Source organism: Plasmodium sp. gorilla clade G2, assembly GCF_900097015.1.
Source record: "Plasmodium sp. gorilla clade G2 genome assembly, chromosome: 11".
NCBI lineage: Eukaryota > Apicomplexa > Aconoidasida > Haemosporida > Plasmodiidae > Plasmodium > Plasmodium adleri (nom. inval.).
Genome location: NC_041703.1, coordinates 1,420,001 through 1,433,811, shown reverse-complemented (window position 1 = coordinate 1,433,811; position 13,811 = coordinate 1,420,001). Strand labels below are relative to the sequence as shown.

General features: G+C 16.8%; 2 protein-coding genes and 2 non-coding genes across 4 annotated transcripts in view; 1 reads left to right on the top strand and 3 right to left on the bottom strand.

Annotated features, from left to right (window-relative positions):
• Positions 1–635: 635 nt before the first annotated feature.
• Positions 636–2,020, top strand: PADL01_1137400 (conserved Plasmodium protein, unknown function; the record flags this gene model as incomplete). The annotated part of the gene is made up of 2 exons (XM_028682849.1): positions 636–1,466; positions 1,700–2,020. 2 exons carry the CDS (start codon positions 636–638, stop codon positions 2,018–2,020), a joined length of 1,152 nt encoding a protein of 383 aa, XP_028539086.1.
• A 526-nt stretch (positions 2,021–2,546) lies between these two features.
• On the bottom strand, positions 2,547–7,712 carry PADL01_1137300 (RNA-binding protein, putative; the record flags this gene model as incomplete). Its single annotated transcript, XM_028682848.1, has 1 exon — positions 2,547–7,712. The coding sequence occupies one exon, from the start codon at positions 7,710–7,712 to the stop codon at positions 2,547–2,549; it is 5,166 nt and encodes a 1,721-aa protein (XP_028539085.1).
• Positions 7,713–8,392: 680 nt separating this feature from the next.
• On the bottom strand, positions 8,393–9,550 carry PADL01_1137200. Its single transcript, XR_003699364.1, has one exon. It is a non-coding gene; the product is annotated as an uncharacterized ncRNA (non-coding RNA).
• Positions 9,551–11,698: 2,148 nt separating this feature from the next.
• PADL01_1137100 overlaps positions 11,699–13,811 on the bottom strand; it is a 3,127-nt gene continuing 1,014 nt past the window's right edge. The window contains exon 1 of the non-coding RNA XR_003699363.1: positions 11,699–13,811. This exon is cut by the window's right edge and continues 1,014 nt beyond it. This is a non-coding gene — a non-coding RNA (uncharacterized ncRNA).

The following is a 13,811-nucleotide window of genomic DNA, read 5'->3' as shown; positions in this document are numbered from 1 at the left end:
ATTTCCAAAAGATAACATTTAATTTAATAATAAGTATATATATATATATATATATATGTATAATATTATTTATTTTATACATATAAAGGGTGACACGTTATTACTTCACATTTAAATTTTTTTTTTTTAAATTTTTTTTATAAAAAAAAAAAATATTTACAACTGAAAATAAAAAGAACTCTTAAATGATTAATTATACATATATAGAAATAACTACATTTAAAAAAAAAAAAAAAAAAAAAAAAAAAAAAGTAAAATAATTTATATACGTATTTATTGATATACATTTAACATATATAATATATATATATATATATATATATTATAAAAATACATATACAAATATATGTACAAAAAAATATATAATATATAAATTTTATTATTTTTTAATTTTTCTTTATTCTTAATATATATTATTTTTCTAGCTATAAAAAAAAAATTAAACAAAATATATATATATATATATATATATAATATTTATATATTAAAAACTTTTAATATATTTATTTATATTATTGTTAATATAATGTAATTATATATATATATTTTTATTTATATATATGTATTAATGTTTTTTAGTTACTCATCCATTTTAATTTTGAAGGACAAGAAGTATAGGATTATAAAAATATATAATGAATAATCATCCAGTTATTAACATATTTTTGAATAAGTATCAAGGCTTATACAAAAACCTGCCCAATAAAACACATATAATATTATTACCAGAATCTCAAACGTTATTAAATGTGAACATCAATTTAGAATTTATAAAAAGGCATATATTTTATAAAGGACCTTCAAAAGATATTTATATAAATTTACTAGACGAATGTATAGAAATTGATTCAAAAAATATTTATACAAGTTATGGATTTGAAGAAAATAAAATATGTGAAATTATAAAAATTGAAACAAATGCTAATTATAAATTTTTCAAAGTGATTTTTATTAATGAACCCTTAACGGTTCAAGATAATGAAGAAAATAATTTCTTTTCTTATTATGATATAGGAGAAAATAAAGAAAAGGATAATCATTTTTATAATGATAGTAATAATTATAAAAATGATTTAAATATATTTTTTAATACAAATATTAAATGTAAAGAATTTTTTTATTCTCAACTTAATGAATTTAAACACACATATATTATAGTAAAAGGATATGAAAATTTTATTGGGAAAAAAATTCTAAACATTGTAGATGATACATTAACATATCAAAATAATACTAATCAAAAACTAAATGGTAAAGATATTAAACTTTCTTTGATTAAATTTACGTATTCATCTCTTTATAAACATATATGGAAAAATCTACTTAAAAATTATGAAAATATTGAATATAAAATACAACAAAAAATGGCTTATCTTAGAAAAGACATAAGTGCTTTTTTAAAAAAGGTTCAGCTGGAAAATATTAGTTTCTTTCACATAAAAATAATTTCTTTTCATATTAAAAAGGTTAGTTAAAGAAAATAAAATAATAAAATCAAGTAATAGTATATACATATTAAATATATTTATACATATTAAATATGTTTATATATATTATATATATTTATACATATTAAATATATTTATACATATTATATATATTTATACATATACAATATAAAAAATTTCATATAATAATATCTACATATATTTTTTATATTTATTTTATATATTTATTCACCCTTTCGAAATATATACAGATTGAAAAGTATCATGATCCAATTAATAAAATACACATATTAGATAATATAAGTAAAATAATATGTGAAGTTGTATCAGCTGAAAATAATAATTTAAAAGAACAAAATATTGCTATTTATGATATTAATAGTGATACACTTATTTCCATTCTTGTGGCAGCAATTTCTTTCGGTGAAATTCAAAATATAATTAGTCATTCATTACATTTACATATGTATATAGACAATTTAAGTACATCAGAAAAAATTGATAAGCTTTCTTATATATTTACTATATTCCATTCAGCTATTATGTATCTTTGTGATGTCAAAAATATATGAACTTATTTATAAATGTGCTTTTTTTTTCACCTTTTTCTTATCATATATTACATATAATTTTAAAATATTGACATTTTTTTAATATTTTTTTACGTATTGTTTTTCTAACTTATAAATTTTTAAAATGATAAAATATATATATATATATATATATATATTGTATTAATTTTTTTTTGTGAACATATTTTTAATAATTTATTTTTAAAAAGACAAGTTGTATATTTAAAAATTTTTTTATAATAAAAAATAGCATGTAACATATATATAAATTTGGACAAAAGAAAAAATTCAAAATATTATTCATATATATATATATATATATGTATATTTATTTATTTATTTATTCATTTTTGTGTAAATGTATTATTTTTTATATTCAATAATTATTTATGATTAGTATTAATATGTAAGACAAATATAAAAGTAAAAAATTTTTTGAAATTATAAAAATATTAAAAAAAAAAATAATAATTATTATGAACACATTTATATACTCATATAATTTTTTTTTTTTTTTTTTTATTTTCTATTCTTTGGTACTATTATCACTATTATTTTGGATGGAACTATTTGCATTAAATTTGTTGAATATTTCCAAAGCATTATTTATTTCACAAAGAACATTATTTAGATAACTAAACATATGGGAAGTAAATATAGATGATTTATTTTTTGTATATAGGTTGATTAAATTTTTTAACATTTCATCACTTAAACTATCATTATTTCTTTCCATATTTTTAAGATTTAAATAAAATTTTTCTTTATTAAAATCTTGAGGTAATAAGGATAGTAAATCATTATTTTGTTCATCTTTTCTTTTTGTGTGGTCTTCCTGTTCCTCTGTTTTTTTATTTCCTTCATTTTGTTTATATAAATTTAAATATTCATCATATTTATTAAAATTTACATCAGGGTTATTTAAGCTTATATCTTCAGTGAGATTAGTTCCTAGAAGTTTGACTGATTCTTCATAAAAATTATTATACTTAAAATTATATAAATCATTTATTTTTTTCAAACTTTCATAAGGTATCATATCATCTATCGATTTATTACAATTCATATTATTATTATTATTACTATTACTATCATTGTTATTTTTATTAATATTATTATTATTATGATTATCCTTTTTATTATTAGCTAATAGTATATTGTCCATATCATGGTTAAGCGAATTACTATTTATATATTCATTTTTCAATAATACATCATCATTAGTTTTTATTAAATCAAATAAATTAAAACCTAAATGATGTACATTCATATTATTATATCCATTAGTTATATTTTCATTCTTCTTCTTTTTTATATAAATATCCTTATCATGAATCATACTACCAACTTCTTCTTTTACTATATGATTTATGCTTGATGATTTGTTTACTTCTAGGCCTTTATGAATTTGCTCTTTATCTATATTTGAATATAAATTATTTTCTATAACTTCCTTTAGATTACTATCAATAAAATAATTGTTATTGTCTATATATGCTTCAAAACAGTTTTTTCTTTTATCTCTTTGATGGTTTTTATCATGACGTGTTACACTTGTTGGAAAGTTTAAGAAACTTAACTCATCTTCATAATATCTTTCATTGATCCTTTCTAATTTTTCTTTATAATTATTCATATTATTCACAACTGTATTATCTATTATTTTTTCCTTATTGTTTAAATAATTATTTACGGCCCCATTTTTCATATCCAAAATGGTATTATCATAATAATTATCATTATTATTATTATTTTTATTATCATTATTATTATTATTATTATTATTATCATTTATATTATCATTATTATTATCATTTATATTATCATCCATATTATCATCATTCTGAATAACATTATTAATATCTTTGCTCTTTCCAAACGAAGAAGCATTATTTGCACTACTAATATTATTGTCTATTAAAAATTTTGGTAGAAATTCACCCAAATTTCCTTGTAACATTAAATTAATATTCATATTATCAGTGTAATTTTTATGAGGTCCGTTTCCATATAGACGATTATATGTAGCCATTTTAAGCTCTTCCATTTTATTAAAATAATCATTATTTAAGGTTTCAGTTGTTGTTTCACTAGTCGTTTTACATAACTCCGAAAATTGTTCTGACCAATTTAAATGATTTATATTTGTATTATCATAATGATTCATATCTTTATTATCATATACAACAGTATTTTCATTTTCTGAAAACATATTATACGAATCATTCGCATTTAAAATAGACATATTATTTGTACTATTCATTGTTAAGGATGATTGGTTTAATATATCCTCAGTACTTATTGGTAGACATCCACTAGGTGCAATTTTTTTACCCTTCCATTTTGCCGCATTTAATAATTTGGTTCTTATTTTCTTTTCTTCTTTATTTTCGGGGAAACGAACTTCCAATGGTTTATGAGCACCTGATAAAATTATTTTATTATTTAAACATTTTATGGCATTTACTGCTTCCTCTCTGTTATAAAAAGTAACAAAACCAGATCCTCGTGATTTACTTCTTCTATCTTTTAATATAATTAATGAATCACATCTACCAAAATTACTAAACAAATTGTGCATATCTTTTTCTGTAGTTATAGGAGCTAAATTTCCAAAAAAAAGTTTTATTACATATTCTTTATTTTCATGTATATTTTCATCTCCGTTTTCTATTTCTTCTTGCTCATTATGTAATTCATTATTCTTATCAATTTTATTGTCTACATTCATTGAATCTCCAAGTAAAAAGTTATTACTTGGGGTATTTGTTATATTGGAATTTGTATGATAATAATGCATATCATCATAGTTATTATTTCCATCATAGTTATTATTTCCATCATAGTTATTATTTCCATCATAGTTATTATGGTCATCATAATTATTATGTTCATCATAATTATAATTTCCATCATAGTTATTATGTTCATCATAATTATCATTTTCATCATAATTATCATTTTCATCATAATTATTATGTTCATCATCATTATTATTATTGATATCAAAATGTTTATTATCATAACTATCCATGAAATTCTTATTGTATGTGTGGTTGTCCCTGGGTAAAAAATCATTTGAGTTTCCACATTCCTTCTTATTTATTATAACATGATTGTTATTTACAATGTTATGACTCTTCTTTCTTTTATTCAATGTTTCATCATCTTCATCATCAACATCAATATGATGATTCATTTTATAATTTCCTTTAATATTCATTTTATTTTTGTTATTATTAGGTTCCTTATCATTATTTTTATTATAAGGCTGATAAGACATAAAGTCGAAACTGCTCAACAATCCTGTATTAGGTTCAGAAGGATTATCTATTAAGTTTTCATTTATCATGTTGTTTTCTCTTTTTTTAATTTCCATATCATGAAAAATAATTTTCTTTTCTTTACCTTTTTTGTTATTCACAATTCCATTGATGGAGGAGGTGTTCATATTATTTCCACGTATATACTCTTTGTTTAAATTATTAAACGCCGAATTGTTATTCTCACACAAAGGGTTAAATACTTTTTTTTGCTTTCCATCCTGAAAAGAATTATCTTTCATATTCTTTTTGGTGTTTGAAATAATATTTTCAGCACCATCAAAAGGGGAATGTGGAATATGTAAGTCAAAATTATTATTACTATGAAAACCTCTATTAACATGAATATTATTATTACTATGAATATTACTACTAGGGATACTATTTGTTGCCATTTTATTATTATAAACATTGTTCGAAAAAATTGCATTATTATAAGTATAATTATTATATGTAGCATTACTAAACATTCCATTATTATAACTGGATTTCTTAAAATTTACATTATCATAAGGATTGTTATTAATATTTGTACTATGGAAACATGTATTATTATAACTACCACTATTATATATACCAGAATTGTATGTTTCATTTGTTGTTAATCTATTATTACAATTCATATTGTAGTTATATTCTTGATTTTTTAAGTAATCCTTTTTCTCATCACATTTTTCCATATTTTCAATAGTAAAAAAATCATCATACATATTATTATTTGCATAACGTTTATCTTTCATATCAGGTTTCATATAATATTCTGATTTATTTTTTACATAATCCATATTTGTACATATATTTTTATAATTGGTATTCATATAAAAGTTATCCTTCAAATTATTATACTTCTTATATTTATTACAATCATTTTCCATTATATTAATTTTGGAATATTCATTCTTATCAGTAAACAATTTTTTTGAATAAGGTTTCGTGGGATTTTTGTTCTTATTATACATGTATATATTATAATTACTATTCATTATATTGTAGTCCTCATTTTTATTGTTATGCATGCTAACATCATTAATGTTATCATTCATAAGGCTGTTATAAGATATATTCATGTCCATAAAAGTCTCATTATATAAATTATAATCAATACATTCATTTTCATCATTTTTATTATCAACATGTTTAAATGTTATATTTCGAATAATGTTATCATTATAATTATTATTATAATAATTATTATTATTATCATTAATAATAATATTATCATTATTAATAATTTTATTATGTATGTCAATCTTTTTAATATTATTTGTGGTTTCCTTTTTAGATTCTTTATTATTTTTCTTTATAAAATTAGATTGGTTTCTTTTACTACAAGTTGCATGGTTTAATTCATTCATACGAAATAAGTTAATATTCATATTTTTCATGTTATTTATATTATTATTAATTTCATTTTCATATATATTCATATTATTATTATTAATGTTTCTATCCGTATTATTATTCTTATATATATCATACAACTTGTTATTACCCTTTATCGTTTTATATATCATTTCATCATTACTAAAAACAAAATTATCTATATTATGTTTTAATTTATAATCGTGTACTAAATTATTATTTCTATTAACTTCTAAAAAAAAATCTTTAGGCAAAACATCTGTTCTTCCATTTAAGAAAGAATTATTTGTTACATTAATATTTTCATAAACCTGATCACATTTATTATACACGCTATTATTATTATAATTAATCATATTATTATTATTATAATTAATCATGTTATTATTATTATAATTAATCATGTTATTATTATTATTAATCATATTATTATTATTAAAATTTTTATTATTATTTAATATATTATTATTATTCAATATGCTATAATTATTTATATTTTTATTATTATTTACCATATCGTATTTCTTATCATTTTCATTATGTCGATATATATTATTATTCAGATCATTTTCAATACCACTAATAATTTTATCATTGCATGTCATATATTTATTAACTTTTATCATTTTATTATTATTATTATTAATAATATTTTTCTTATTATTTAATTCTTTATTATCCATATTATTATTATTACTATTATTTTTATTTTCATTATATATATATTCCTTATTATTTTTTTCTGCATGACCATCAGAAGATATTTTATTTATCATAACTGAATTAGCCTTAAGTGTTTTTGTTATTTCTTTATGTATATATTTTCTTGACTCTTCAAAATTTTCTTCATTCAAATTATTATTGATATTATTATTATTATTATTGTTATTATTATAATTATTATTATTTTCACTTATGTACATTTTAAAATTAGGGTAATACAAATAATTATCATGCATATTGTCATCACTACTTTTATCATTTGTTTCTGAAATGATAGTGTTCATTTTAATAAAAAAAATAAATATAATAATTCTAAAAAAAAATTATATAATATATAAAATATGTATTTTATTATATATATATATATATATAATATACATAGATATGTAAAGTTTATTATTAATATATATTAAACATAAATATAAATGAAAATGTTATTATATATATTTATTTAGTTAAAAAACAATAGTATATATAATATATATGTAGATAATACATTATATATATATATATATATATATATATATACATATATGATAGATATTATATAATTCAAATCTTAATATATATGTAAGATTAATAATATAAAAAAAATACAATAATCTATTATTAATAAAAATAAAATCAACATATCTTTTTTACTTTATTTATATAGAAATATTTATATATTATATATGCAAAAAAAAAAAAAAAAAAAAAAAAAAAAAAAAAAAAAAAAAACAACATATAATAATAATATATATATATATATATATATATATATAACATAAAATAAAATAATAATAAATAAACATAAAATAACAAATACAATCTAAACAAAAGTTACGTTGTTTTATATATTAATATAGTTATTATATTATTAGATAATCACGTCGCTATTTTATTATTATCTTTTAAATAATTATTTCTAATATATATATTTTTTCCTATATAAAATATTAGATTCTTAAATTATTATTAGATTTGTTTTATTTCCCCTTTTTCTTTGCTTTGTATATAATTCTTGTTCAATTCTTATACAACGTTGTAAATATATATATATATATATATATATATATATATATTTAAAAATATAATTTAATATAACAATAATTTAAATAAAACTATAACAACGTGGGTCTCACAACAATGCACTCTTACGTTTTAATGTAAATATATAAAATCAAAATAAGACCGAGATATACAAATATGAAAGGGTAACAAAATTACATATAAAAATAAATAAATAAAAATAAATAAATCCTTATCAACACAATGTATACTCGTCTAATATCTTAAAATGCATATTCTTTAAATTATATATGTTTTTTCTATTAATCTATATCTATATATATTATATGTATTAAAATGTATAAGTATAAATAAATGCGCATGTTATATATATTATAAAAACTCAGAAGATATATAAAAGAAATAAAAGATGAATTAAGATCTACAAACTACTGTATTCTTGAGTATACCATAAATAAAAATAATAATAAAAAAAAACAAATAATATTAAAAAGTTAAAAAAGAATAAGCAATAAAAAATATCATAATATAAATAATATAAATATTAAATAAGATGATATAAGATACTCCTTATGCAACAACACATGCATATTATATGAATAGAAAATCTGATATATGAATAATTCACATATATTATATAGGGAGTATTAAAAAAATATATGTATAAAAAAAAATAAAAAGTTTTCTATTAACAAATATATGTATATATATATATATATATATCAAAACAAATGATGAAATATTAGCTTGTCTAGTATGTATGTGTCCTTAGTAATAAAACAAAAATTACAAGGAAAACAAGCATGAATAGAATACTAAATTAATAAAATAAAAGATGAATAAAAAAAACAGAGAAAAAAAAAAGTAATACATACATTTATATATGTAGAAAAATAGTATGAATACAAAGATAATAAATTGTGTATGTATAAAAGAATTATTATATTATATCTTTACATATATACTTATAGAGATTATGCAAAACTACTTTGATTAATATATATGTACTAATATGAAATGAGAAATACTATTATAAAAACACATGTAACATTAAATAATGAGGCTACATGAACAAAATATTCTTCTTATACAATATGAAATTAACATACAAGAATATGTTTATATATATATATATATATATATATATATATATAATACAATAATAAAAGTAACATATATGTACCATATTTATAAAAAATATATATGTATGTATAATCTTTCGTTATCACCATATGTGTTCATCACAATATTTCATCTCAGATATTATCATAAAAATAAATAAATAAATAAATAAATAAATAAATGAAACACCTATAATATAACATACTAATAAATGTAATGTCAAAATGTAAATTCATGAAACGTAAGAAAAAATAATTATAGAAGTGTATATAATATAATAAGAAAAATGTATAACACATAAACATATGAATAAAAAAATATATACTTTTTTTTAATGAAATTCTTATTCCACTTTATTTCATTTATTTATTTTTACTTAGTGTTATATACATATATATTTATATTTATATATATATATTTTTTTGTTTAATTATTTTTTCTTTTCTTTTAGTTGTTTTCTTATATATTGATGTTTTTTTTATATTTTACTTTTTTGTTGTTTTTTTAAAAATTTTTTTTTCGTTGTTTTTTTTTTAATATTTTTATCTTTTCTATTTTATTCTTTCCTTTTTTTTTCTTTTGATATTTTTTTTTTTATTTTCTTTATTTGAATAAAAAAATTAAAAGCAATTTAAAAAAAAAAAAAAAAAAAAAAAAATTTAAATATAATGCATCCTTATATAAATAGAACATTTGTAAGAGGAATCAAAAAATTATATATGAAACACATGTATATAAATACTACTATGTAATATTAAAATAATGAATATGTATATATTTAGGGATTTATAAAAAAATAAAATATTATTTTCATAGTAACATATTTCTAATCTTTTAAATTATTTACAACCATTCAAAAAGTAAAAAATGATATAGTGATACATAAAAAAAAAAAAAAAAAAAAAAAAAAAAAAAAAAAAATAACGTGGTACAAAATGAACTAAATTAAAGAATACATTACAAATAAAAATAAAAATATATTATATATAGTTTATATAAATCTCAAGTATATATGTTTTAAAAATAAAAAATTAATATTATAATATAATCTATAAAAAATTTCATAGCAGAAATAGCCATTTGTCAAAGTAACGCACGCTACATATCCTTCAATGAAAAAAAAAAAAAAAAAAAAAAAATACAAAGGTTTCAATATGTTGTTTATATTGTTGTAGCATATATTAATTAAGCTTATATACATTATAATATCAATAGAATACTTCTTTTATAATATCCTTCATTGGAATATTTTCCATTAAAGATAGATTTAGTGACATAAACAGCAGAATGGAAAATGAATATATTGAAATACAGCCAAAAACATAAAAAAAAATAATAATTATTATAAAAAAAAAAAAAAAAAAAAAAAAATTAACTAATATATATAAGCTAATATATAAAATAGCTAGTTCATATGTTTATATATTATATTACATATAATAAGTATATATATATGTAATATATATATATATATATATATATATACATAATAGGAGATATGTTTCTTGATAGCTTCTTTTCTTATTCATTGATTACTTTATTTTATTTTTATTTTATTTCTGTTAATACTAAATCAACATATTTTTATTTCTTTTATATACATATATATATATATATATATATATATATACTTATTTATTTATTAGATATGTTTTTATATAAATCATCAGTAAGGTTAATTTTTTTTTTTCATTGGTATACACTTAAAATATTCTCATATATTAGTAATTTATATATCTGTATATATATATATGTGTATATTTTTTTATATAAATCATTTTATAATAATAATTATTTTTTTATGTATTAATTTTTTAATATATTATTTTTTATTTAGTTAAATGATCCAATAACCGTATTATACTTATAAATGAGCTCATGCACCTTAGGTTTTTATTAAAACTATTAAGGATAATCTTATTAGTATTCCTATTATAATTATTAGATTATCCATATAGAAGTGTATTATTTCTTGATCTTTTAAACATTATAGTTCATTTTTTCTTTTTTTCTTTTTTTTTCGGATTTATATAAATATATATATTCTTAAAATTAATATTATTAGATATACATTATATTTATATCGTAGTTATATGTAAAATATAAAATATGTTAAGCTTTTTTTTTTTGTTTATTATTCCGTTTATGTTTTAAAATAAATGTAATATTAAATTGGGAATGGAATAATATATAATATATATATATATAAAGAGAAAAATAATAAATAAGAAATTAAAAAAAAAAAAATATAATATAATATAAGATAAACTAAGAGAAACTATGGAAGGCGAAATAATTCATATATAAATTAAAATTCTTAAATGTTGTTATTTTTATAAATAAAATACAATTAGATATATTAAAAAAAAAAAAAAATTATAATAAATAATTATAAAATAACTAAAAATATATATCTCTTCTTAAATGAACTTAGATGTGTCTATTAATTCGTTAAGAATATTAATGTTTTACAATATATAATAACATAAAAATTATGAATAAATAAATAAATTTTTAATTATGTTTAGTTTGTTTTTTTATTCTAAAGTGTTATATGTTGGAAGATAGTATATTTTACAACGTATAAGTTATGATTTGTATTTTATTGGGATAATCACAGTGAAATAAGAAACTGATATAAATATAATATAACTATATCATAATATCTTATTATAATATTTTATATTGATTAATTAGTATTATACTAAACAAAATAATTTCTAATATATATGTAACTAACGCAAGGATATATATACATATGTTACCTATATAAAATTACAGAATAAACTAACATAATAAATTACTTATTCCTAAATTATTTATATATACTTTTTTTTTCTTGTATATATATATATATATATGAACATGTATTTCTTTTTCTTATTTAACAAGAAATTACATTATATAAACATAAGAAGGGTTCTTATGTATATCTATATATTTCTAGAGAAGATAGGTATATGTGATATTATTTTAAATTTTATATAAAAATTTTAAAGGCCTTATGTGCTTTTTTTAAGTTATATAATATTAGGATTATTCACATTTTAAGGATACACTCAAATAATAAATAATCAATGTTGATTATATAAATTTTATAATATATTCATTTTATGTCTTCCAGAATTAGATGCAACTATAATAAAAGTATTGTATAATAAAAACATTAAATAAATTATATATAAATAACAAATATTACAAAAGATATATTTCTAAAAAAAGACACGAAATGGGCATGTAATAAAAAAAAAATATAATTATTTATAAATAATAAAATTAACGTAACCAAAGAAAATTTTTATTTTGGTTACTACCACATTATGATGCATATAATTTCTTTTTTTTATATAAATTCTTTTTATTATATATTTTATATTTTATATTTAATTTTTTTTTTTTTTTTTTTTTTTTTTTTTTGTTCTTTTTTTTTTATTTTTTTTTTGGTTTTGGTTCATTATTTCGATAATTCGATCGCTCGATTATTCTTTTATCAGATAATTTTTAAAATTGTCAATTTTTTAAGTTACCATATTCTTAAAACATTAATTAGATAATGAACTATATTATTAATTTTGATATTAATATACATCTTTAATAAAATATATTATATTACATATGGACGCATGTTTTGTTTAGTTTATTATAATTCGATATAGCAAATATACATATATTTATTCAAAATCTTTCATTTATTATATTTTTTTCATCTATTTATCCTAACAGATAAACTATATATATTACTAAATAAAATGAATTAATATTATTATTTATTTTTTTCTTTTAATTGAATGTAACTATAATTTCTTTTATATCTAATTATATGTTATTAAAAAAGAAAACATAAAAAAAAGGAAAAAATACATAAATAAACATTTAGGTATATAAATTTATACATACATATATATATATTTTGAATTTATATATTAATGTTTATAATATCATGTATATATGATTCATTTATTTGATAAGAATGTATATACATATATATATATTATTTATATAAATATATTTATTTGTTATTATGCATATGTTAATATTTATTTATATATATATATATATATATATATATATATTTATTTATTTGTTATTACGTTGTATGTTAATATTTGTTTATATATATTTATTTGTACATTTTTATATATACACATGCAACCACATAAATATTCTTTTAATGTTTATGGTTATATATATTTTTGTATATAACATATGCTTAATATATATAAACATTTACATATATTTATGTTCATATA